The sequence below is a fragment of the Stigmatopora nigra genome, chromosome 14, assembly GCF_051989575.1.
Source record: "Stigmatopora nigra isolate UIUO_SnigA chromosome 14, RoL_Snig_1.1, whole genome shotgun sequence".
In the NCBI taxonomy this organism is placed as follows: domain Eukaryota; kingdom Metazoa; phylum Chordata; class Actinopteri; order Syngnathiformes; family Syngnathidae; genus Stigmatopora; species Stigmatopora nigra.
In genome coordinates this window covers 11,959,346-11,985,359 of record NC_135521.1, presented here as the reverse complement: position 1 = coordinate 11,985,359, position 26,014 = coordinate 11,959,346, and the positions used below count along the sequence as shown (strand labels likewise).

The window sequence follows — 26,014 nt, the reverse complement described above, 5'->3', positions numbered from 1 at the left end:
ACTATGTTAAATGAGACGTTTGGTGTCACGTGGTATGCGCAGAATAGGTTGCGCACATAATTCGTGTTTTAACCCCCAACATCTACTTCCTGAAAGTCGCGTCATTTGATCCTCTTTCATGTCAGTTCAAGGATAAAACAACGTTGGTAAATTTCAAGGTGGCTTTGAAGGACAAAGAACTGGAACACGAAAGGTAAAATATCCGTTTCAACAGACAGATGAACTATAAGAGGAATTAAAGTCGCAGAACGGGTCAGTTTGTCGGGCTAACTAATGCTGGCAGCTAGCACGGAGACGATAAGATAAAGCATTTTGCCGTTTATTACTGCACTGGTAAGTGTCTAAACATTTCAGGAAATGCGCTTTTGTGTATTTAATGTTGTGTAAACCAATAGACTTAATGTTACTTCACAGCAGAATTGTGACTGCTACCCACTCAGCCGCGTGATTTGTTCATGACACATTCTGGAGTTTTATTTATACAATTTCGTTACTGTAGGAAATGACAACTATTACTTGCAATATAATATTTTCCAAAGAGGCTGTTTGCAATACATTTCCCAAGAGTTCAAAGCGTAAAAATCGCGTTTCGAGTATACAATCAAATCACATGTAGACGTCACTCCATTCTCCAATCTCCAGAAAAAATGCCCCCTTCCCAAGCTTTTTAAAATGATAAATAAGTTGCGTACTATTGTCGTGTGTGTACATGTTTTTCGATTTGTGTTGCTGGGTGGCAGAACGAAACGTCCTGTTCTCGTGTTTGTATAGACAAACTTGCCTCGCCCGTGCCCATCCCACATTTTATACTGTTATCATCATGTCCCGACACCTTGTTAAAGTGGTTAGATCAGAACTTCCACGTAAGCCTCTGATACACGGACTGGTATTATTTTTAACCCTTCTAGAACACTCATTTTATATGTATGGATCAATCAGCACAGCTCAATCTAGTTGAGCCTAACTACTATTAGAGCTAACCATTATTAGAGCTCCCTCCAGTGGATATATAACGCAATCTCCTACTACTGCGTCTTGCAATACGCTATGACCTACATATGAAACACGTTTTAAGAAATGCAATTCATTCAAGGTGTATAGGAAAAAGGCATTTTTGCATACTATTCCATTGTGGTGACCACATACAAAAGTTTCAGATTTTTAGTTTGTACTGCTCCATTTTACTCCTTTCTAATGATTTTCTTTTTCTACCCTGTTGTAGCAATCTTCTGACCACTGCTGTCATCATGTCAGACCTCAGACAAGATGACGGACTCGAGAGCGATCACATGGCTGACTTCTCCCTAATGAACACCCGTCTCCACTCATTCAACGGTTCCAGTTTGTCCAAACAGGTTCCCGCAGAGCGACTGGCACGGGCCGGTTTCTACTTCACCGGCGAAGCCGACCGCGTCCGTTGTTTTAGCTGTAAGATGACAGTAGAAAACTGGTGCAGAGGTGACACACCTGTAGAGAGGCATAAGGAGGTGAGACATGATGATAGAAGGTTGGGTGCACACTTTTCATGTCCTTTTATCTGCTTCAACATCTTGATCTGAATTGTAGGTTTCCCCATTGTGCAAGTTCCTCACCTGCACCCATCGCAGCAATTTCCAAAACAGTTCACAGTTGACGGAATCCAGATACAATGAGGAAGCCGAAGACATGGAATACCGTTTGAGAACAGGCGAAGTAGTTGACGAAACCACCTACCCACTGGTTCCTCACATGAGGAGGGAAGATACAAGACGTCAGACGTTCTCCTCTTGGCCCTCCTCCGTCCCCGTCACTTCCAGAGATCTGGCCCAAGCCGGTCTCTTCTACTTGGGTCAGAGGGACAGGGTCCAGTGCTTTTGTTGCGGCGGCATGCTCGGTGGCTGGGAGACCGGAGACACTGCCTGGGGTGAACATGGCAAACATTTTCCTCATTGCTTCTTCATCCTTGGCCACGATGTGGGAAACATCCCATCAGAGGACAGCACAGAAGAAGAGAACCATCTCAGTCCACCTCAAGTAAATGCTGACAACCCTATGGGGAGTTTTCAAGAGAGGATGTCCAGCTTTGCAGGGATCCAGCATCCAATAGATCATGCTCGACTTGCTAGAGCTGGCTTCTACAGTACCGGTAAAGTACATTGCCATTTGCAGAACCTTCTAAATTGAACAAAATCGGGATTAGGATGGTTCTAGTAATGGCATCATATCTTGCATGCTGTCTTTTTGAATGATATTCACTATTTTCTTTTGTGTTTTCTACAGGTACAGGAGACAGAGTGATGTGTTTTCGCTGTGGTGGAGGTTTAAAAGGCTGGCATCCTGATGAAGACCCGTGGGAGGAGCATGCTAAAAGTTACCCTGGGTAATGAGGACAATAGTTAATTAAAAAATGTTTCATTAAGACGTGATCTATGCAAATTGGCTGAAAATATGCAATTCCTCAACTAGATGCAGCTTCCTGCTGGAAGAAAAAGGAGAAGAATTCATCAGCGGTATTCAGCTACAAGATGCTCAAAGAAATAATGCAGTAAGACTGGAATACATATTTTTTTACTCACATGGCCATTAAGGCTCTGTTGTAGCTATTTTAACCATACAACAACTTGAAAATTGTTTCTGAAACTTTATTTGCTACTCTACTTTGAATCACCCAGCTCTGAAGAGTGCAAAAATTGTTTAGATATAAGATTAAGATAGTATATTTTTGCCCCATTTTTAACAGTGTACTCTTTTTGCTTTCAGAGCCCCAGTAACCAAAATGGATTTCCAACACAGAGAAATGGTAAATACATGTGTGGACTTGGTTTTAGTCATCCATTTTCTGTACTTATTCGTCATGATGTGATGTTTCCTTCCTTCTGTTTTTAATTAAGCGTGTATTGTCATTTGCAATTGTTTTTCAGACGAGGACCCATTGGAAACATTACGGAAACTGCAGAGGGAAAAGCTCTGCAAAGTTTGTATGGACAGAGATACTTGCGTGGTCTTCATCCCGTGTGGTCATCTGGCCACATGTGAAAACTGCTCGCAGACACTTTCTAAGTGTCCAATTTGTTGTGGGTCCATTACGCAGAAGGTCAAGACTTATATTGCTTAAGAAATATATTTTTTGGCAATTAAATTGTATATGCTGCTATCTCTCAAGAGACTAGCTAATCAAGAGTATATTATTAAATGATATATTTGTTTATAGGTCAATAATAAAAACACATTGAATTATTTTCTCTCTGACATCACCCTATTCCACACAATTTTCCATTTGTTCGATGTTTAAATCTGCTGAAACTGACATAGTTGGAGATAATGTTCTCACTTTCACAGTTTGCTTTGTTTTTAATTCATTCTTGCCTATTTTATTATTTCACATACTACTCCCTTTATTTGTATTCAATTTAATCATCAATCCATAAAAATGTTTTGTGTAAACTTGCAGTAATAAAATTTACCAACTGATCATAAACCATGTTCGTTGTTTTGCCATTTTATTCATACCACGTGCTTACATTTCTATTGTACATTTTGTACTGTCTTTTTTAAGGTTAATATTGTTTTTCCATTCATTCTTTAATATTATTGCACCTTTTCTCCACACAACAGCACCAATGTGTCTTTTTATTTGTGGAATTACCGGTGTATGAAGATGAGAATAATGGATCTCATGAGTATAGAATATTCATGCACTTTTTTCAATTACAATATAATGTGTATAATACACAAGGAATGTATTTGACTGGGAAAACAACATTTTCAAAGTGGGTACTGTGTACATTTCTGACTACCAACATTTAACAATACTATACTCTTACCACTATATAATGTACTAATAACAATGGCAGATAAACGTGACGATTTGAAGTGTAGTGCCGAGAGGCGACCACTAGATGTCCGATCATCGAAGAGCGGCGGCGATGGTTTTGTGGCCGCTAGGTGGTAGCTCTGCACTAGGATTTCCTCCTCCCAGGTCGTCGAAACAACAAATTGAACTCCGGAGCAAGCGGGTGAGAGAACGTCCAAAACCGCCTCTGACCGCGACTTTTAAACAGTTTTGATAGAATTACAGTGAGATCTGGCCCGAGGCTTGTCGAACTAGTTCAAGTTACGAATCCGCCGGGACTATTATTTCTCAGCAAGGTAAGTTAGCTGTAAAATGGCGGAAAGCTATGTGGAACTTAGTTGAATTGTATTTTGCTAGCCGGGGCTAACGCTAGTTGAGCCTCGAGCGCGGAGGTCTGCCTCAGCCAAGTCGCCGAGTTAGCCCCGCCGCGAGAGACGCGAGCGCTGCTCCATATCGCCATAGCGAGCTGACAAAACGGTGCAAAATAATGTGGCAAAAAGCAAAGAAACAAATTATTCTTTAGGTGCACTTGCTTGCACCTCACATCAATTGTAAACACTGTTTGTTGCTTATGCAATACGGGCTTGAAACTCCCGAGGCAAGATGGAGGACGCAAGGACGTGATGTTTTTTTAAGGCAACGTTAGCACGTACTATTAGCATAGCTAACCAATCGGACTTTCTCGTGAAGGCAAAATTCGTCTGATTTATTTGTAGTTTGGGATTTTGAGGCCTAGCCCGGAATTCCCATCGTTTCCGGGCGAAATCGGCAATCGCCTGCGTTTGGTTCCCTGCTAACGTGTTGTTGCTAACATTAGCATGGTTGGGCTTGCGTTGTTATGGTATTGTGATCTTCTCACGATCGCGGCAAGAAACACCGACCCGATGCCGATACGGCTTAAGTGGAAATTGAAACAAATTTGCAATTTTATGCGCATTGCACTTGACGGTCCATTTTCACTTGTCTAAGCTATGCGCGAATGCTAGCAGCGCTAGCCTCGATAAGCGCACCGGTGTCAATTTTGACAGGAGCCGACCAAGAGCGTCGTCACGTCGGCTCCGATCGTGGCAACGCGGGCATTTGTGTGCTGCAGATTTGACTTTCAAACTCCCCCATAAAGGACTTTATGGCATGTTACTACCCAAGATCTTCCCCTCTAGCTTCGTGGTAGCAAGTTTATGAGATTCCCTGTGCGATTTGGCGCCACTTTTTCAGTCAACACCCATTGAATCCCGTCATCTTGTCATCATAAAATATTAACGCAGGAACGAGCGAAATGGGCGCATTAACGATGTCTTCCTCTGGTCAATAAAGCTGACTTAAAGACCAATTCTACGTTACCTTGCACTAAAAAAAACACTGGTGTTCATGATTCCTATTTCTGTAGTAGCTGATGAATAAACTACATGCAAGATCGTGCAATACATTCAATATGCTAGAAAATACAATCCATTGGAAAACAGTGACAGGCCTACTTCTGTATATACCTTTATTTAGTAAGCAGCTCTTCTATTATGATAAAGGATTATAATCGTTTGATTAGATTGCACTCATTAACATTCACACTGATTATCTAATTATATAAAGAGGCAATATACAAGTCGATGATTGTCTTCCACAAGTTAATTTGTTTTTATCTATCCGTACATTTACTGTACCTGACGTTGTTCTGTACAGTACAGTAAGTAGTTGTGGCCTGCAGTATCTTGTTGATGTTGGTAACTCGTTTTGATTGGTCGAAATATGCACGGGGCGGACATAGCACGTCCATATTTGGCCAGTGAGGAAGATACTCCAATGATCTTGTAGCGAGGGGGACTGGGAAGAGGGAACCAATGCATTGAGTGCAAAGATCCACAAGAGCATCTGTACCGCCCACTGTTACCATGTGAAGTGAGAATGGCCTGTTTTCATCTTTTTTTTTTAATTCATGACAGTAACGTCTCTAATTTGATATCTCCATTTAGGTTTCATGCCAGCGTCTGTGTATTTTCTGAGGATTACAAGCCAGTTATAAATTGGAAGTTATCCAGAAGATGTTAGAGAAATGATAGCAGCACCAGAAATACCAGGAGATTTCCCCTACGCTCAGTAAGTGAAATGAGGATTTTTTTGCGACTTTTTGTGTCAGTCCGACCTAAATGTTCTTGTTTTTTTTTTCTTTTTCATCGCTAGCGATACAGACACACAATTCTCATCAGACACAGACTTTTCTGAAGAGCCAGATGGAAGGACTTCAAATCCCACTAAAGGAAAGGTATGGTAAAAAAAGGATTGTAGTGGAATGTACACTTTATTTTTCACAAACTGGAGATTTTCAGCTACATTTGACATCATTATCAATACCCAAATTTGCATCACATTCTCGTTCTATTTTTGTTCAAAGTCTTTTCATTGAATTCCTCCATAGAAGGGGGGGCGGCAATACGACTACATTCCTTTTTTCATTTTTGCGGCTGGTGCATAAACATTATGAGATAGTAGGAAGAGAATCACAATGGAGAATCACACTGAACTGAAATGAACCGAGTATGCCGTTATATCGCCGGTCTCCAAGCGTTTAATAGGCCACAATGCATTAATATTTAGTGAGCAACAACAACACATGCAAGGATGGACATAAATGGTAGCAGGTGCTCATGTAAAGTGTCCTTAGGCAAGACACTGAACCCTAAATTGCTCCCAGTGGGCTAAGCAGCAGCAGTGCTTACTGGTGTCTGAATGAATGGGTTGAAAATAAAGGCCCTCTAACGCACTTCGGACAGTTTAAAGTATAGCTCAAGCACTATATAAGTGTGTCCGGCTTTGACCAGTCTCAAACTTGTGGCATCAATTCAGATAATACCAAACTGGTATGGCTAATCTCGCCAAAATTAGCGGATTGTTCTAAGTGTATTTCACTTGTTAGTCTGCGGGAAAAAAAACACACAGTATCATAACTTAAATATGCTTAGGGACTTGGGCATTCTTTTATAATAATAAAAAAGAAATATTCCCTAATGTTATTGCTCTTGTTGCAGGGTGGAAGGAAGGGCAAGAGAGCAGCAGCTGACAAAGGCAAGGGGGCGAAGGGCCAAGGCCGGCTAAATGGCCACCACCAAGAAAATGGCATGGAAAACATGATGCTGTTTGAGATTGTTAAGATGGGCAGGAGTGCAATGCAGGTTGGATATGTATATCACACATAATAATGCATACAATCAAAGGTATGTTGTTTGCACTGGTCCTCATTTCACAAATATTTTTTGTTCTCCTTAGTCTGTTGTCGATGACTGGATTGAGTCTTACAAACATGACCGGGATGTTGCACTGCTTGATCTTATCAACTTTTTCATCCAGTGTTCCGGGTGTAAAGGTATGTATACTACTCGCTCTCAAGCTAAACTAACTTGGTTATTTTGACTCCACATTTTCCTAACCCTCTTCACTATGATGGAGTCGGGTGCCAACAAGCATCTTAACGATAGAAGCTTGAGGCTGCCAAGATTGGTTTTATTGACTAATTGCTTAGCAGTGGAATTAAATGCTCTTTAGCTGGCTACTGATTTCCACAATATGGATGACAATGCCAATAAGCAAAGTACGCCCACTGGCAATTCATGTAAAATATTTGCAACATTAGCTTTCTTTCAGATAAAATTACAAAAATGTGGGTTACTCGGAGTGTGTTTCCATGCCTAGGGCAGATCTTTTTCAATCAAAACAATGCAAATTATAGTAGAAATTTACTGTTATGTAATATTTCTCATTTGTGCACAAATGTATCTTTTCACTGTCACTATGGATTTCATTTTTTTTTCATTTTTTGCATTCATTAATCAGGTGTCGTCAGTGGAGAGATGTTCCGCAACATGCAGAACTCAGAAATCATCAGACGAATGACAGAGGAATTTGATGAGGTAATTTAATTGGAAATTGAGCACTTTTCAATTAGAATGACTGGTCCGCTGTAGTTATTATCTTATGAGATGTGATTAAGAAGAACTTTTGAAAGAGCCCTTTCTGGTAATAACTCTTTTCCTTTTCCCCTGTGGCCACTTTAGGACAGCGGAGATTACCCTCTTACTATAGCAGGGCCCCTGTGGAAGAAATTCAAGTCAAGTTTTTGTGAATTCATTACAGTCTTAGTACGACAGTGTCAGTACAGTATCATCTATGATGAGTATATGATGGACACAGTTATCTCCCTTCTCACCGGACTATCAGACTCTCAAGTCAGAGCCTTCCGACACACCTCTACACTGGCAGGTAAGATGATAGATTTTTACTAAAGGCTATTTTTCAGAACATTTCCCTCATATCTGTGCAGTATTGCTCCTACAAGTTTATGTTGCACTCACATGCTGACTTTTGGGTCTTATGTATGAAAGATTAACTTGTTCTATCTTAAGTGAATAATCAATTTTGCTTCTTGATACTCTGTTTTCATAGCAATGAAGCTGATGACAGCCCTGGTGAATGTAGCTCTAAACTTGAGCATCAACATGGATAATACCCAGCGCCAATACGAAGCAGAGAGGAATAAAATGGTGGCCAAAAGGGCCAATGACAGACTAGAGCTCCTCTTACAGAAACGAAAAGAGGTATGTTTAATTTTAAGGTACGACCTTGATAGTTTAAAACTGGAACTGTCTTTTAATAAATGAATGGACGGCGTGACATGCTGCAGTGCCCCCTTGTGTTTAAAAAATGGAAACTGAACTGTAGAACAATGCCTACTGTGAGTCTAGGGTTCTCAATTTAAAAATGCTATTGTAGCAAATATGAAGTGTAGGCAAACTGGTTGGGTAAGCGCTACATCAACAATAATGATTTAATTCAAAAGGTTGTTACAGTTAAGTTATAGTGTTTTACTAGCCTATGCAACGGCTACCGTACTTATTAATCAGTGTGAATAAAATTCTCTTTTGTATAATACATCTGTTTTGGAGCAGTTATGGTGGAAACATGCAGGATGTACCTTGTGTTATTGAACACGCGTCTACTGTTAACTGGGTTATATCTCAGCAGGTCTTTGTTGCCTTCCATCTGTCTTCTTACTGTACACACACACACACACAGTCAATACAGATAGTACAATAGTACATTTTGAAAAAGGGAATTTGAAAAAGGGAAACTGCACTGGTCACTAAATTACTGATGAGACTCATGTTATTTCACAAAAGTGCTTAACAATTGAGTCAATTTATTATTTTTGGCACCTCAATTAAACACAAGGATGTAGACGAATCTATTATAATAAGGTGAATAAGGTGAACTCTTATATGCTGATTCCTTTTTTTCAAATATTTATTAATGTACTTGTGTTTCCATTTCAGCTCCAAGAAAACCAAGATGAAATTGAAAATATGATGAATGCAATATTTAAAGGAGTCTTTGTACATCGTTATCGGTAAGGACACCCACCAAATCAGCATTTTGGTCTTATTCAATTGTGTTTACTTAACACACTCAATCATGTTTCAACAGTGACTCTATAGCCGAAATCAGGGCCATTTGTATAGAAGAGATTGGCGTTTGGATGAAGCTTTATAGCGATGCCTTCCTTAACGACAGTTACCTAAAGTACGTTGGATGGACAATGCACGACAAGGTGAGTCAAGAAGAATTAAATTTGCATGGATTTTTTTTTATTTTTATTTTTTATCCATTACTCAACTCTTTGCAATCTCTTGATTTTAGCAAGGTGAGGTACGACTGAAGTGTCTGACAGCTCTACAGGGTCTGTACTACAACAGAGAGCTCAATGCAAGGCTGGAACTCTTCACTAGTCGCTTTAAGGTAAACGCCACCTGCTGGATATCTTGAGCAAAAGACAACAAAAACATTCATGTTTATGAATATGCAAAGGCACAGGATGAACACCAAGAAAAACGAAGTACTATGTTAAAAAGCATTTATGCTTTTTCCCTCTATATTTTACCAAAACCTCATGTACACATCAGACAACATTTTGTTTCAGATTTATCGTTTTCACGGAAAATAATCCCCTTTTTCTTTTTTCAGGACCGCATTGTCTCCATGACCCTTGATAAGGAGTACGATGTTGCAGTTCAAGCAATCAAGTTGCTAACTTTAGTTTTGAAGTAAGTTCCAAATAATTGTATCTTACTTTATACATTGTTTACCTTTTATCACTACAAAATAACTTTTTCCTACCAGGAATCCCCTTGTGTGTGTGTGTGTATGTGTACTTGCTTACATGCACACACAAAGTGTTACACTAGACATTCGGTTGTAACTTATAACAAATTTGTTCCTACATTTATACTTGAATGGTTCTTTTTGTTTGTATCTGCAGTAGTACAGATGAGGTATTGACCCCTGAGGATTGTGAAAGCGTATATCATCTGGTCTACTCGGCACACAGGCCCGTAGCTGTCGCAGCAGGAGAATTCCTCTACAAGAAGTATGCTGTTTGTGACTTAAAAAATGTCCCCATCCTAGTTTCAACTTCTCTTGTGTCCTACCAGGATACATTAAATTTACATTATTTTGTATACTCGGCACCCAGTAGTCTAAAACTATCCTATATCTTTCAAGATTGTTCAGCCAGAGGGAACCAGAGGAGGAAGGGGCCCCAAAGAGGAGAGGTAGACAAAGTCCCAATGCCAATCTCATAAAAACCACTGTCTTCTTTTTCCTGGAGAGTGAGGTACATATTTTATTTGATTGTGTGTTTTTTATTAACATCCGGAGTGATCAAATTATTTACCTATACTGTGTGAAAATCTCCTCAGCTCCATGAGCATGCAGCCTATTTGGTGGACTCTCTCTGGGACTGTGGTCCCGAGTTATTGAAGGACTGGGACTGCATGATCAGCTTACTATTAGATGACCCATTACCAGGAGAGGAAGGTATGACAAAAATATTATCACATTGCTGAGACCTGGCTTGTAACAAATGTGTTTATTTACTAATGTCTTTGTAAATTGTAGCTCTTACAGATAGACAAGAGACAGCTTTGATTGAAATCATGCTCTGCACTGTACGCCAGGCTGCTGAATGTCACCCCCCTGTGGGCAGAGGCACAGGGAAGCGGGTAAGTTGCATGATGGATAGATATTATGATAGTTATAGTACAAACTACAAAGGTGTCTGGTGTGTGTCTTTGTTCAGGTGATGACAGCTAAAGAAAAGAAGACTCAGCTCGATGACAGAACAAGAATGACTGAGCTTTTTGCGGTGGCTTTGCCCCCTCTTCTGGGCAAGGTTTGTAATTACTTCATACATTTTGCTTTCATATGTTCTTTGGGAAACATCAAGTGAATTTTGATGTTTGCCCAACAGTATGCCGTAGATGCAGAAAAGGTGACCAATTTATTGCAGCTTCCTCAGTTTTTCGACTTGGAAATTTACACCACAGGACGTCTGGAAAAGGTTGGGGAGGCTTTCTTACATTTCTTACAACACCACACATGCAATTGATATATTCTCAGCTCATGTTTATGGGATCAATAATTGCCACCTATCTTATTTGTCCTATCTGTTGACTTTGATTTTTAGCACCTCGAAGCCCTTCTCCGCCAAATCAAGGAAATTGTGGAGAAGCACACAGACACTGAAGTTTTGGAGACATGCTCTAAGACCTACCATGCCCTCTGCAATGAGGAGTTCACCATTTTTAACAAGGTCGACATTGCCCGTTCCCAGCTACTGGATGAGCTGGTAGACAAGTTCAATAGGCTACTAGAGGATTTTCTACAAGAGGTAGGTTATAGTTAATGTTATTCCTATGGGGTTTTGTTTTATAATTTGCTTCTTTAACTAAATTTCACTTTCCAGTGTGAAGATAATGATGAGGATGATGCTTATCAAGTTTTGTCAACTCTAAAGAGAATCACAGCTTTTCACAAGTATGAATTTCTAGTCCTGGTTTATAATATGTATATACATTTTTATATATACATTCTCTTACCAGTCATGTTGTTGTAACTTTTGGCCGTTTCTTTCTAACCCCTTTTATCCTGTCTCTTAGTGCACATGATCTCTCTGGGTGGGATTTGTTCACCAGCAACTTTAAGTTGCTCAATACAGGAATAGAAAATGGAGATATGCCTGAGCAGGTAATTTTCAAACAACGATTGAATGATGCATCTTGATGGGTACATTCACTCTATGTTTGTTTGAGCAGATAGTCATCCATTCGCTACAGTGTACCCACTATGTAATCCTGTGGCACCTGGCCAAGGTATCCGAAGGCAGCTCTCGAAAGGTGACCTCAAATTTGGCCTACTTCAGTTTACTCCTTGCCAAGAAGGGTGACTGTCCCTCTAAACACCTGTCTAACCTTTCAGGATGACATGGTTACCTTAAGGAAACAGATGAGGGCCTTTTGTATGATGTGTCAGCGGTACCTCACTAATGTTAATACAGCCGTCAAAGAACAGGTGACAATTTCATCTCCTATTAGTAGCTTTGTGTTTCAGTGTTGACGTGGAGTTATAAATAACTACTTTTCCTTTTCACTGCAGGCATTCACCATCCTTTGTGACCTCTTGCTCATCTTCAGCCACCAGATGGTGGCTGGAGGTAGGGAACATCTAGAACCTTTGGTCTATTCCTCGGAGGATTCGCTTCAGTCTGAACTGCTCACCTTCATCCTAAATCACGTTTTCATAGACCAGGATGATGACACCAATAGCACAGGTACAGTTGATTAAGCAATGTACATTTCTAAATAACATAATATATACACACACACACACACACACACACACACACATATATATATATATATATATATATATATATATATATATATATATATATATATATATATATATATATATATATATATATATATATATATATATATATATATATATATATATATATATATATATATATATATATATATATATATATATATATATATATATATATATATATATATATATATATATATATATATATATATATATATATATATATATATATATATATATATATATATATATATATATACATACATACATACATACATACATACATACACATAATATATATCTAACTGTTTAAAAGCCAATTAAGGTAAAGAAGCAGTTTACTTTTCTTCTTAGATAAAAGTACTTTCTCTACTTAATCAAAGAATCTGTTCCTCTATTCATTTAGAACATGTCTCACTGCTAATGCTGCTTTTTTATGTCCACATCTAATTTATGCTCTTCCTAACGAGTGAAATCTCAACTAAATACAAATGCTCCGAATAGACTTCAATGAAACATGTGCCGACAAACTCCACTAGTTTAATTTTTATTCCATGGTCTCTCAACTCCTTGGAAAACCAGTGCCGCAATGAGAGCATCTGGGGAGCTAATTTTATTAGTTTGCTGCTCAAAGAGGGCAAGAAGAAAGCGAGCATTTTCTGGGGACTCGTCATGTCCACTGCATGCAGTCTCTTGCTATAGCTTGTAATATATGCTTTTGCCGTGTTCAACGCGTTTTGGAGGAAAACCACACTTTTTCGGGGGAAATTTTTCGGTGCTTTTCTAATACAAATAATTGTTTTCCTTACTAAATTCCAAGATTTTTGTATGAGTAAAAAGTGTATTCAATCTGATGGATTTATTTAGTCGTCAATTGTGTGCCAGTTTCCAAATAAACTCCCCCTACGCCCCAGCGCATTCATCCAAAGTTCAAACGGGCCTCCGCAAAGGTCTGAGCTAAGTGGCCTTTAGTTTTTCATGCCTTTTGACTTACTGGCTGGCAGCAACCATGGCCAAAGGCATTTTGTTTTTAACTTGTATTTGCATCCTATTCTTGTGAAAGTGATATGTACTTCTGCCTTCAAGGAATTTCTCTAAAGAATTAGGGAAGGCCTGATTAGATTTTGAAAAGGTCAAGGTCACTGTGACCTCCCCGAGTTTCATCTCTTCCCCATTAATTTCTGAAACGCCTGAAGGAAAGGTCATGACATCTGGAACAAGTGTGAATTCCGAGGAAAAGTAAATCATTTGGCTATAACTGAAGGGGGAAAAAATGGACTCCTGAATGTACTTGTAATTTAAAAGTAAATTGGGAAAGCCATATGTTCAACTGCATTGCAATATTGTATGGTGATTGGGGATTGAGATTTAAATGAAAGTGTCTGGCAAAGTTTAATGTTTTGTGTTGTTTTCTTTCTTTAGATGGCCAACAAGATGATGAAGCAGTGAAGATTGAAGCGTTACATAAGAGGAGAAATCTCCTGGCTGCCTATTGTAAATTGATCATTTATTGTGTTGTCGAAATGAAAACCGGAGCGGACATTTTCAAGCAGTACATGAGGGTTAGTTTGTTTGATTTTGCGACTATTTTCCAAAACATATCCATAGCAGAAAGCCACCTTTTGACGTGATTTAAGATTTGGCCTTTTTAGAACTGAAGTTTTTCTTCCCTTGTTTGTTTGTACAGTATTACAATGATTACGGTGACATCATCAAGGAAACAATGAGCAAGACCCGGCAAATTGACAAGATTCAGTGTGCCAAAACTCTTATCCTCAGCCTTCAGCAGGTCAGTGCTTTAAAGTCTGCTCATTTCCTTTTAGACATTTGAAAGTGTCCGATTTCTTGGAGCCAAACGCTTGACGTTTTCCTTCTGTTTCTCTTAGCTTTTCAATGAAATGCTGTCAGAGCTGGGCCACGGGTTTGACCGCTCCTCCTCCGCTTTCTGCGGAATCAAAGAGTTGGCCCGTCGATTTTCTCTAACCTTCGGCCTTGATCAAGTAAAAACACGAGATGCCATTGCCATGCTACACAAGTACGACTTTCTTTTTACCTAATTAAATTCAATAATACTACTGATGAATGATGATTAAGTAAATATGGTCAATAAGTCCTCTTGTAGCCAGCCACAATATCTTTGCTCTTTTCTAAAATTCCATCTGTACTTGTTTTCTAGGGATGGAATCGAGTTTTCTTTTAAGGATCCAAGTCCCCAAGGAGAAGGAGGCCCTCCTCTCAACCTGGCATTCTTAGACATTCTCAGTGAATTCTCCTCAAAGCTGATGAGACAAGACAAGAGGACTGTGTAGGTTTTATTTCTCTTTTGCTGTCGGGTGGGAGTATCAATGGCTTTTGCAAACAAACTTTCATCATTATTATTAGTAGTAGTATTGTTCACCCTTCATTAGGAAAGTGACTATATTGGATTATAATTTTTTTTAGCTTATGTCAAACACAATTTTAACACATAACATATAGTATTTAAACAAACATATTTGATTATGTAAGATTTCAATGAATGAATGCAATTTTAACTAAAAAAAATGTTTAGTTCATTGCCTGTCATTGGCAAGAATAGACATCCAAAATGTTTAAACCCACTAAACACCCTTCTTTCCGTTTCAATGATAGCACTAGACGTCCAGTCCGTTTTACCTGGGAAGTCTGGCAAAAATCATAGGCTGCCAGCTTCTCCCTGTTCAAATGGACTGGACACCTAGCCACATCATTTGCAGAGTTTTGGTATTTGCCTGAGTTTGTTGGTGTCATGCACTTCTCTCCCTGTTTCTCCACAGCCACATGTACTTGGAGCGTTTCATGACCTTCCAGATGGCACTGCAAAGAGAGGACTGCTGGCTCCCCCTCATTTCCTACAGGAATTCCCTACAGGCCGGCGGTGATGACGATACCATGTCGGTGATGAGTGGCTATTCCAGTAGAGGCTCCTCGGTTCGTTCGAAAAAGACCAAGGCTCCTTCTTCCACAACTGGAACTTCTGCAGCAAAGCGAAAGCTGCCAGAAGGTAGCCAACCATTCCGCAATGAAATTCACCCCATAATCTTTAAAAGACAGATTACTCTGCATTACTTACCACAAAAGACACGTGTCTATAAACATTAGTTAATTTATGAGCGTGGCACGGTTACTACATGGCTGCAATCAAACAGTTGAAGCCCAAAAAAAATGTCTTCCAACTGTTCCGTTGCCTTCCAAGAACGTTGGCTCAAGCACTAGCGCTGACGGGCAAAGAGATAAAACAGCAGATGGTGGAAGCCTTCTAATTATCACTATTGCCACATCAATTCATCAACAACAAGAAGAAAATGAAATTCAAATTTGGATCAACTTGCTGTAATCTTGAATTTTGATTGTAAAACTTAAGCGCCATCTGTGCTAATTTGAGTCTTACTAGAGATAAACCGATGTTCTTGTGGGATAATTTGGCCTTTCTTTTGCAGAGGAAAGCAGTAGCAGTGAAGTGTGGCAGCAGAGCATTCAGACCCCAGTCATGTTGCCATCCCCCCATCTCACCTCCACCGCCATGCGAGACCCAAAAAGGAACCGCGATGATACCTACATGGGTGTCTACGCGCTCCCTCATGACCCTCCCCAGCCCCATCAACATCCACAGCAGCAGCAGCAGCAGCAACAACAACAACAACAACACCACCAACAGACACCTCAACACCACCAAACTCCAATGGATTACAAGTAAGGCAATCCATAGATACTCATGGTTTTGTTTTTAATATCTGACCATCGAGACATCGCTGTTGGGTGAACAGGGGGGCTGCCATGATGGCCATACTAATCAACAACTAATTGTTTTTTTGTGCAATGCAAAATTATTACAAATTAGCCTTAAAAAAAATCTCCATCTCCTATTTTTGTGCCTTTTAATAGTATTAGGAAAGTATATAGTTCGTATATATTTACAAAAGAACTAATGATAACGGTTCTTATTTTTGTAATGTTTTTTTAATGAAAAAAACTAAGGAAACCTGGGAATAACTCATTTTCAAATTCTAAATTAAAAAAAAACATTTTAAATACTACAAAAGGAAAATTCTGTGAAGATAAAAAAATATTAAATAAAAAAGATAATATTCTCAGTGAATGCTGGCGATTATGTATGATGTATTAGAATGAGAAAATGTTTTTGAAACCATTTGCTTTGAAAGCTGTCAATAGAGTATTTATTGTCCAACTTCACTTAGCCTTTATTTCAATGCTACTGGTGTACATTTCTAGCCCAAGACGTAAATCACCAAGTGTCACCATCACATTAATCATTTTCAGCAGCTTTAGTGAACAATGGGTGCTAATTCAAGTCATTTATTTCAGTTCGCAAGTGACGTGGATGCTGGCTCAGAGACAGCAAGAAGAGGCACGTCAACAGCAGGAAAGAGCCATGAACTACGCCAAGCTCAGGACCAATCTGCAGCACGCCATGTAAGACAACCGCCACGTGGCACGTCGAGGTGATTTATTGTCTCTAAGACTCGTATCGGTCCGTCCGTCCACGCAGACGTCGCGGCACCGGCCTCATGGAGGAAGACGAAGAGCCCATTGTGGAAGATGTGATGATGTCATCCGAGGGTCGTATGGATGACCTCAACGAAGGCATGGACTTTGATACAATGGACATTGACCTGGTAAGAACCACTCGCTAAAGTTGCTCATTCCGTAAAAGCTACGATGCGTGAGGTCTTCCGAGGACGTTTTCGAGGTCACTGCGGCGCTAGTGATTGAGCAACTACATTTTCTCGTTGCTATTTTTTCACCCCATGTTGAAATGTATTGCATGTGGTCTTCAATTTTAATGTCGCATTTAACATCCCAAACAACATGCCCATTTTCCCTTGGCCACCAAACATTAAAGTGGCCTTTATTTCATCACCACTAGTTCCAGCGGGCATCTTTCTTCGTTCGGATGTCAGGAGAGGTTTAGTGAAATCCTCAAAAGCTCTTGTTTGACTTTGAGGATTCAGTCAGTCATAAGAGACTGATTTGTTAGGCCGGTAACAATCACTGTGCGGCATCTTGTGTTGATATTTCGACAGCGGTTCCAAATGGGGAAAGCAGAATGAAGCATATTCATCAAAAGTTTTGTTTTGGCGGACTCTTAAAAGGACCTTTGTGTTTTGTTTAATGAAACATCATGTTGACAGTGCGTCGCAACATCATGACCAATTTATTTGACAATTTACACCCGCTCCACAAAACCACGCATGATGAGTGCAAAACCAGAACCAAATGTAATCTCAAACATATGTTGGACTGCATACCAAACGTCAAGTTGATTTCACTGGAAAAGTTCCGGCAGCACATTACTCGAGTCATTCCATCCATCTCTTCTATTAAGATACATAAACTCATCTACGATATGTATGTGTGTGTTTTATTTAATTATTTTTTTTACCTCTCCTTTTCAGCCTCCATCTAAAAATCGTCGTGAGAGGTCCGAACTCAAGCCGGACTACTTTGACCCCGCCTCTATAATGGATGAGTCGGTAAGAATGAATTATTTCTCGCTTGTGTGATATTTTTTGCATGCGGATTTAACAACGTAAAAACGCCAGGCGTGCCGCATTCGAGTTGCTGACACAAAAGCGCACAAAACAAAACGTCTTTTGTAAATGTCCAGCTAGCCGAGCCGTGTGTGTGTGTGTGTGTGTGTGTGCTGGAGCAAAATTCCTTTCCCCCCTTGGCCTTGAAATCCAGGGCAGACACAAAGTCCTGAACATTTATCAGTTTATTATGTTCAATCCAAATGATTTATTGCTAACATTTCTCACCGGTTTATATTTATACATTTTCAAAATGATGCATTACAGATGACGCTTTGCAAATATAACGTATAAATCTGAAAAGATGTTTAGGAACTGTGTGTTCAATGTATTTATTACAGAGTTCTGTTCTGAGCATTTGCTAATATTACTTATTCATATTTTCTAATGTTATTTTTTAAGAGACATTCTCGGAATTGAAGTAAAAATACATGAAAGTCTGTTTTTTTGTCGTTTCACCACTTTTAAATGACAATAAGTCTCTGAACTCTTGACAACATTGTTATGCGGTTGCTAATAAATCAATATCATGCATGCAGAAGAGTCATAAAAAACAAAATTATGATTAAAGTGATGCTCCTATTAGTGCGTTCGGGACTTAGCTCTCTCTCACCAGTGATTTCCATATTTTATCTCACAGGGAAGAGCCACATATGGCTCCCGAGCCATAGGTTCGCTACCCCTGGTCTAAACAGAACTGTCTTTTATTTTTTCCACCTCATTTTACTGAAGCGCTTTATTTTTATGTTGTTTTTTGTTCACTCTCTTCTAGGTCCTGGGAGTGTCTATGTTTTAAACTATTATCCAAAATGATTTTGAGGCTGGGACACGACAAGAGGAGCTTTGTATTTAAAGAGAATTTTAGATGCGAAAACAAGTGTGTTTTCTGTAAGAAAAGCAAAAAATTACAAAAAAAAAAAAACAACAAAAAAAGGTTTTTGGCTTGTACTCCACGTGGACCAATGATGACCCACACTCAGTGTTGCTTGCTCAGAGAGGACTTCAAATATATACTTTTATAATCTTGCTTAAGATCTTCCTGTTCCAAAAATAGTGAAACAGGCCACTTCCAAACCCGTATAAAAAGACGATAACTTGTCTGAAGAAAAATCCATAATCGCGTTTTCCTTCTTTTCAGTTCCCTTTTTTTTTCTCCAAGTGGGGATGAATTGGTGTGTTTTTAACTTAAGAAACATTCAGTTTTTTTTTTAATTATTTTTTTTTTTTGGTCTAACCCCCTTTTTTTCCCAATTGTAGAAGTTACCGGGTGTGATGTAGTAATTTATAAACAGACTGTAGTAGCTTGCCTGTACCGTGTTTAGCCAAGTTGGATGGAGGTCTTTCCATTCTTGTAACCCCGCCCCCAAAAACCCTTATCCTATCTTAAGTTCATTTTTACTGCTTTTTGAGCTCCTAATAACCACTGGTGGTTAAGATTGTGAGATGTCATGTAGAAATCAGTCCCAATCCTTGTTTTTTGCTGTGAAAAGTCCCACAGTCTAACAGTAAGTTTTTTTTAGCTTCGGACCACTACTTAAGCGCCCCCCGCGAACATAATCGTTCCCATGAACAAGTATGGCGGTCCGATGATTTTTGTTTTTGTTTTTTTTCTCTCAATATAGCAGCATCATGTCAAAAAATGGGTATCTCTACATTTTAAATAAAAAATATATATGAATTGGTGCTGATTTTTATATATGTGCTTTGGTTTGCTTATTTCAACTTGATAAAATGAAAGAAATGTGTAAGAAGCTGAGAGAAAAAAAAGGTGAAAAAGCGTGTAAATCCATGCGGCGAGAAAGATTTTTAGATTTGTATTTTTCAGTTTGACTTTTTTTTTTTGCTTTCTTCTATTCCTCTTGTCTCGAAAAATGTCTTCGGGTTTTTACCTTCTTTCCTAATGTGTAAATTAGTTTGGATAAAAAAAAAAAATGAATGAAATTCAGCTTTAAGAGTTTCTCTCTCTGCTTGAGTCCTGTCACTATAATATTTAGAGATATTTCAAATGTTAATAAACGCAAAAAGTCGTCTTTCAGAAATTATTACTGAACGCAAAAGTGATTCAGCGGCGCTGTGGCAGCTAGACAAAGCTTAGATTTTGACATATATTTGTCTCACATGACTTTTAATGAACTGTTTTGTCTACTGATTTTTTTAATTTTTTTTTCTTTTGTAGTCATTCCATGCTAAAGCCTTAAACATGCTTCTTCTTCTCTCACGCTAATCTTCCATGTCAGCAGATTTTTCTTGTTTAAAGGTGGATAATTGGCTTCTTAGAACATGAAACATGAGGTGGTCAAATGTAACGTGATCAAGTAGTCTGTGTTTTTGCCTAATTCTTTTATGGAAGTAAAAAAGAAAATTCTTTTAAGGAGGAAAAAAAAAGTACTGTTTATTGTTTGTTCCTTACCACATCATTGGTATAAATCCTTATTAGATATCGTGTATATATTCATATTCTTTCATTTCTTTCTTCTTTTTTGGCCATTTTGTGTTCTTGCACTCTTTTGCCTATTCCTTGAGTTGTCTATTCTCCCAAAACCCTTCTTTCAGTCACTGTTTTCTGATTTGTACTTGTTTGGAGACAGTAACTTTTGAATAAAAATCAACACACACACGATTGAAATTGTGGGAAATATTGACTCCACTTGTTCTACGTCCGAATCCACAAAATAACAAATATCTTGTCTCAATTTTGAGTTAAACTTGATTTCTTCCAACTGGCATTTTCTAAGCTAATCATCTATTGTATTCGAACATTACATATGCCTGCAATGATATACAAATGACCCTAAAAATGTAAGAATATGTCCTTAAAATTGCTTTGAATTTGTACATTTCAAGTAAAAGCTGCCTATTTATACAGATTTGATCAAATCTGCACTTAAATACATACTTTTATGGAATTTTCTTGACATAATATGCTTGATTCAGGCCTCAACGCTCCATCGAACTTCACTTTGTAAACAATGGGGGGCAGTAGAGATCAAACTGTAATCAACCAACAGCCCCAAAATGATAAAGTTCAGTTCATTTTTGCAAATGTCACTTCTTATCTTAAATTTCTCCTACTGTTTCTTTGAAAGCATAGATATATTGTTCCCTTATAACTCATATTATTCTTTTTCTGTCATGTTGAACTATAACGAAATATTTGAAAAGTGAAACCAAGCTCTCAATTATTCACCATAGGAATGGCTTACTGATTATTTATTTTGGCATCTCCCCATCATGTTCCGCAAAGAACGTATTGTGCTTATCTTCTGTCAGAATCATGTGATTTAAAATCCTTATCTCCCCTTTGTTACAATAACCAAACCCTTTTTGTAGAAGTGAAACCAGTTCTGCCCGTTCAAAGTTCCAAACAAGTTATCTCATTGCTTTATTTGCTCCTGTGGCAAAACAAGTTTCTTTTTTAATGTTGTTTTTGAGTATAACTGAGTTTGTTCTGACACTGCAGACCTAAATCTGAGCCTCTTGAGAGCCTTTTACTTACTCCAGATAACCTTTGGCCTTCCAGTCCAGGCCATGTTAAGACCTGAAGAGGGTCAAGGAGGACTGAGATCTTTTCTTAACACATTTTTATAGAAAAAAAAGTATATTTAAAACAAAAAAACGTCAAATCAAATGCACTTACTCTAGCAAAGAAATTCAGGATGCTAATCTCAAGGGCTTCTTAAAAGAGTCTCCGTGAAGATAAACCTAGATAAAAAATGTATTTCAATGGATAAATCATTAATGAGAGTGCTGGTTGTAATCTGCTTGTAAATGTAGAGCAGCCAATCCTGGAAAATCATTCATTCACCAGACCTGTTTTTGATTAGAACACATGTAAAGTCAACTGATTGCACTTCAAAAAAAAAAAAAAAGAGTCCCAGTGCAACCAAATTGTTTCTTTCCCCCTCCGTACTGGGCCATTACGGGCTTTGCGTAGAAATTAAATATGGAAACTGGAACCAGTTGTTGGAGAAATGCTATTCTGCTTCAAGGGGAGCTCCAGTCAACATGCAATGAACTATTTTGTGCACCGTGGGGGAAATTGTATGTTCTCACGCGCCACAGGAAGGCACACCCGTTTTCTGTCTTGCTCTTTTGCATTTGATTGTTTTATATTCATGAAGTCAGTTTTTTTTCATGAGAATTTTAGAAGTGTAGATTTCACTAGTGTTATTAGGGGTGGGGAAGACGTGGCTCTCGAGCCGCATGTGGCTTTTTGCCTCTTATCGTATTTTACTGTATTGTACTGTGGTTGCTCTTTGTATAGTTACATGTTTCTTTTATTTTTAGTTGTTTGTAAACACAGGCAATTTTGTCAGGGTTCATTTAAAAACTAATAATTATGTTTTTAAAAATTATTTGGGAGATTGGATTTTTTTTATGTGACTTTTAGAGTTTAAAATTTGTGCTTTTGGTGACTAATTTGTTCGCCAGTCCTGTTTAGGTTAGCAATACCCTTCAGTAGGGGTGCATCTAAGGAAATTATGGGATAGCGAGCGAGGGGAAGGGACTTATTTCGAGGTGGAAAATATTTAATGATGATATAATACATCATTAATTTTGGATAGTCTCTTTTTGCTCATAGTAGACGTCTTTTTGAGCCTTATAGGGAGAAAAAAAACCTCCTCTCAAAGGATGTGCAACTGACAGATAAAACAAGTGCTATTTTGCACGCTTGGTATGTTTTTTTTTCCTGATTTGTCTTGTTTTAGTTCTTTTGTAAGACCTTTTCTTTTTCAAAACATCACTTGTTACTTGCATGGTTTGAGTCGATTATACTCCAAGACTCTGGAGGCCACAGCTAATCCGACATCAACTCATAGCCGGAGGTTATTAGAGTTTTTGAGTTTTTTTATTTGCCGACTGGGGTGGCAAAGCTGTCTTTTAGGGTTGTAGTTGCTAGTCCAAAGCCTACGGCCATACGGGAGTGCGCTTGTCTTATGTGGGATACACATTCTGACAATAAGGCCAAATGGGAGCGTTTTCCCTGACTTGTTTTCCCTCAACAATGCATCCAGCGTCATGTCTGGACTACAACGATCCAGTCAAATATGTGTTGAGCAAATAAAGTAAAGAATGTGCTTTGGATTAGGGGGAGGAAGCACTGTTAATGCCACTGTAAAGTGAGTCAAGGATCAATGCCCTTCAATGACCAGGAGTAGCTTTCAAGAGACGGGCCCCAACAGGTTGGAGATCATGAATAAGAGCGCCGTGGGAACTTCCAGACGGCGTCGTGTCGCCCCGCCGCTCACTGACACTCGGGCGTCAACGCGGCTAAAGGTGCGTACGAGTGATAGGACAATTGACCTCGATGGACACAAGCGGCGGGATTAGCGCCGAGACTTGAGCCGGCCACAGCGTGTGGAGGGAATCTGTCATCGAAAGAACTGCAGGTGGTCCGAAGGTCCGAGGTGGACGGGGCCAGAAAACAAGAGCTCTTTTCAGCAGAGGACTGGAAGGATATTTACCCTGGAATGGGATTCTCTATAACTCCTCGCCTGCGTTTTGAGGATTATGACGGCTTCTCATGCAGAAAGGATCACTATATAGTCATTTTCCAGTCGAAATCGAGCACGGCACGCGTGAGACTTCCACTCGTCCTCAATCCCTTTGCAGCTTATTTAAAGGTGACCTGCAGATGACTGAATGCAAAAATGCTAAATCATGAGCCTGGCTCAAATTGGGATGAGTGTCTTTATAAGGAGCAATGAGACAGGTCCCATAAAGTTGACCAAGCGTTAGCCAGTGCCAGGAAATTCCAGTGATTAATGGGAGTCCAGACACCTTTGCTAATAAGACTCGTTTCTTTAATTGGCTGGATGGGGTGCATGCCATGGCCTTAGGTGGGGAGGCTATGGGTGTGTATGTGGAGAGGGGCGGGGTTTCCTACCACGAGCCTGCGATGAGGTGGGCTCACCTCATTAGAACGATAGCCGTCCCGATATGAATTCATTCAATCTGGCTTAAGTGTAAATGACCGTAGTAAGTCTACAGTGCCGAGTTTGACTACGATACGATGATGATTATAAATCCGACAGAGAGGACAGATGGCGAGGTCCTTCCAAGGTTCAAGCAGGTACCCGGGAAGTAGGCGGAGTCATATAAACCGAAGCCAAAGACGGTGAAAGGCAGAGCTGGTCCTTGTTAGCACGCAATTCATCAGTCCTGCCAGGTCAAAGTTCACACAGCCCTAAGGGGGCAGTGGGTGACCTTTCACCTTTCACCCACGACCCCCCTATCCCAGCACCTGGAGCTGAGGTATTTCCTCATAACATTTACTTGTAACATTTTGTTTCAAAAAACACTTTTGTGACCTAGGGGGAGGTTGGGGTGGGTTTTTTTTTTAACTGAGGGGTAACGTCAGATGGCTTCACGCGGCAACATGGTAGCGTCAGATGGTTTTCGAAGAAAGAGGTCACGGTGAAAGATGGGAGCGAGTGTTGTAGTCAGCAGAATAAACAGCAGCACCCCCGAAATAGTTGCGAGGCGCGTTCATCTGTCACCTGCGTCGCTCCTGTCACAAGGTGTGCTTGATCACAAGGGCAGGAAACATCTCCCTTCCAGCAAACTAGGTTAACAATGGCAAATATTGACTTAACATCAAGGTAAAACATGTCTTTTTTTTCATAGCATGGTAGTCTTTGATTCTCATTTCGGGGCATTTTTTTGGATAGAGGTAGTCCAAAAGAATGAAAAAGGCTTTAAGGCAGAATTATTATGCGCCGCCCCTTTGCAAATTAAAATAGATCCAGGTTGTCTGTGGCATACTTTTGAAGAAATACTCGGTGGGATTAAGAATTACAGAATTCAGCACATTTCTGGTGGTTCTTAAATTAGCTCGTTTTATGGGATGATCAGTCACATGTATTGAACAAGTCCTCATTTCGGCCCTGAGCCAAGAGGGGGGGGGGGGGGGGGGTCCCGACTTTGTAGCAGGGATGAAAAAAATGTCTTAGACGGAGAATGTCGAGGTGGCAAAAAAATATTTTTGGAATCTCATCCTTCGTGTGTTCTTTAATATGGTCTTGGTGGGGTGGAATATAGCAATAACGTTAAATAATGATAATAATAATAATCTTCTTTTTGTTTCAAGTCAAAGTACTTGGTCAATAAAATACTTAGTCATTCGCCGTCAGTGTCCACAAATAAAAGGCACGTCTGTGTAACCCCCGCATGCACTGGACTAAAATGACACCACTGCTTTCCCCATAATGATTTTCAAAATAACTGGCTTTGCTGAAGGTGGTATTATTCAGCTCTCAGTGGACCAGCTGTATGCTGAGCTCAGCCACATGAAGGCGGCCTTTCTGCCACTGCCCACAAATGCTGCCGCAGGAGGCTCACACCCATACAACTGCTCCTCGAGATGACATCCAAGCCATATCTGGGTCATTCCACAATTGGAGGGCATTTTACACTATGTCACCTCTCTCAAATTTGATATCATCCAAATGAAAAATACCTAAACATGCACTTCCTGAGTAAATTCATTTGTCATGAGAGGAAATCATATATATATATATATATATATATATATATATATATATATATATATATATATATATATATATATATATATATATATATATATATATATATATATATATATATATATATATATATATATATATATATATATATATATATATATATATATATATATATATATATATATATATATATATATATATATATATATATATATATATATATATATATATATATATATATATATATATATATATATATATATATATATATATATATATATATATATATATATATATATATATATATATATATATATATATATATATATATATATATATATATATATATATATATATATATATGTATACATATATATATATATATATATATATATATATATATATATATATATATA

General features: G+C 38.8%; 2 protein-coding genes across 4 annotated transcripts; both read left to right on the top strand.

The window, feature by feature from the left end:
• The first annotated feature begins 24 nt into the window (after positions 1–24).
• On the top strand, positions 25–3,461 carry xiap (X-linked inhibitor of apoptosis). 2 transcript variants are annotated; one of them, XM_077733560.1, is made up of 7 exons: positions 25–193; positions 1,223–1,487; positions 1,567–2,125; positions 2,260–2,359; positions 2,446–2,524; positions 2,740–2,779; positions 2,901–3,461. In XM_077733560.1, the coding sequence occupies exons 2-7, from the start codon at positions 1,248–1,250 to the stop codon at positions 3,092–3,094; spliced, it is 1,212 nt and encodes a 403-aa protein (XP_077589686.1). In that variant the 5' UTR covers positions 25–193; positions 1,223–1,247; the 3' UTR covers positions 3,095–3,461. The 2 variants fall into 2 exon arrangements, 1 of the variants encoding a protein (XP_077589686.1); XR_013328803.1 differs by having other exon boundaries at positions 183–333; positions 2,446–2,779; positions 2,901–3,048.
• A 469-nt stretch (positions 3,462–3,930) lies between these two features.
• On the top strand, positions 3,931–20,731 carry stag2b (STAG2 cohesin complex component b). Of its 2 annotated transcripts, none has more exons than XM_077732861.1 (34): positions 3,931–4,128; positions 5,800–5,923; positions 6,008–6,089; positions 6,853–6,996; positions 7,091–7,187; positions 7,655–7,731; positions 7,876–8,080; positions 8,264–8,415; positions 9,151–9,224; positions 9,302–9,425; positions 9,515–9,613; positions 9,839–9,918; positions 10,134–10,241; positions 10,376–10,487; positions 10,573–10,690; positions 10,772–10,875; positions 10,953–11,045; positions 11,124–11,213; positions 11,340–11,543; positions 11,619–11,689; positions 11,812–11,899; positions 11,968–12,048; positions 12,131–12,223; positions 12,308–12,482; positions 13,964–14,103; positions 14,229–14,330; positions 14,428–14,576; positions 14,718–14,846; positions 15,337–15,563; positions 16,000–16,252; positions 16,886–16,993; positions 17,070–17,196; positions 17,977–18,054; positions 18,884–20,731. In XM_077732861.1, the coding sequence occupies exons 2-34, from the start codon at positions 5,880–5,882 to the stop codon at positions 18,905–18,907; spliced, it is 3,852 nt and encodes a 1,283-aa protein (XP_077588987.1). In that variant the 5' UTR covers positions 3,931–4,128; positions 5,800–5,879; the 3' UTR covers positions 18,908–20,731. The 2 variants fall into 2 exon arrangements, with proteins under 2 accessions (XP_077588987.1, XP_077588988.1); XM_077732862.1 differs by having other exon boundaries at positions 3,935–3,995.
• The last annotated feature ends 5,283 nt before the right edge of the window (positions 20,732–26,014 follow it).

What these genes read in the sequence shown, in the direction of transcription:
- xiap (XM_077733560.1), top strand. Translation starts at nt 1,248, where the DNA reads ATGTCAGACCTCAGACAAGATGACGGACTCGAGAGCGATCACATGGCT. An exon ending in AGCTGGCTTCTACAGTACCG is followed by an intron (nt 2,126 to 2,259) that starts GTAAAGTACATT and finishes TGTTTTCTACAG; the next exon opens with GTACAGGAGACAGAGTGATG. An exon ending in CATGCTAAAAGTTACCCTGG is followed by an intron (nt 2,360 to 2,445) that starts GTAATGAGGACA and finishes TTCCTCAACTAG; the next exon opens with ATGCAGCTTCCTGCTGGAAG.
- stag2b (XM_077732861.1), top strand. Translation starts at nt 5,880, where the DNA reads ATGATAGCAGCACCAGAAATACCAGGAGATTTCCCCTACGCTCA. An exon ending in TTGCTAACTTTAGTTTTGAA is followed by an intron (nt 9,919 to 10,133) that starts GTAAGTTCCAAA and finishes TTGTATCTGCAG; the next exon opens with TAGTACAGATGAGGTATTGA. An exon ending in CCACAGGACGTCTGGAAAAG is followed by an intron (nt 11,214 to 11,339) that starts GTTGGGGAGGCT and finishes TTTGATTTTTAG; the next exon opens with CACCTCGAAGCCCTTCTCCG.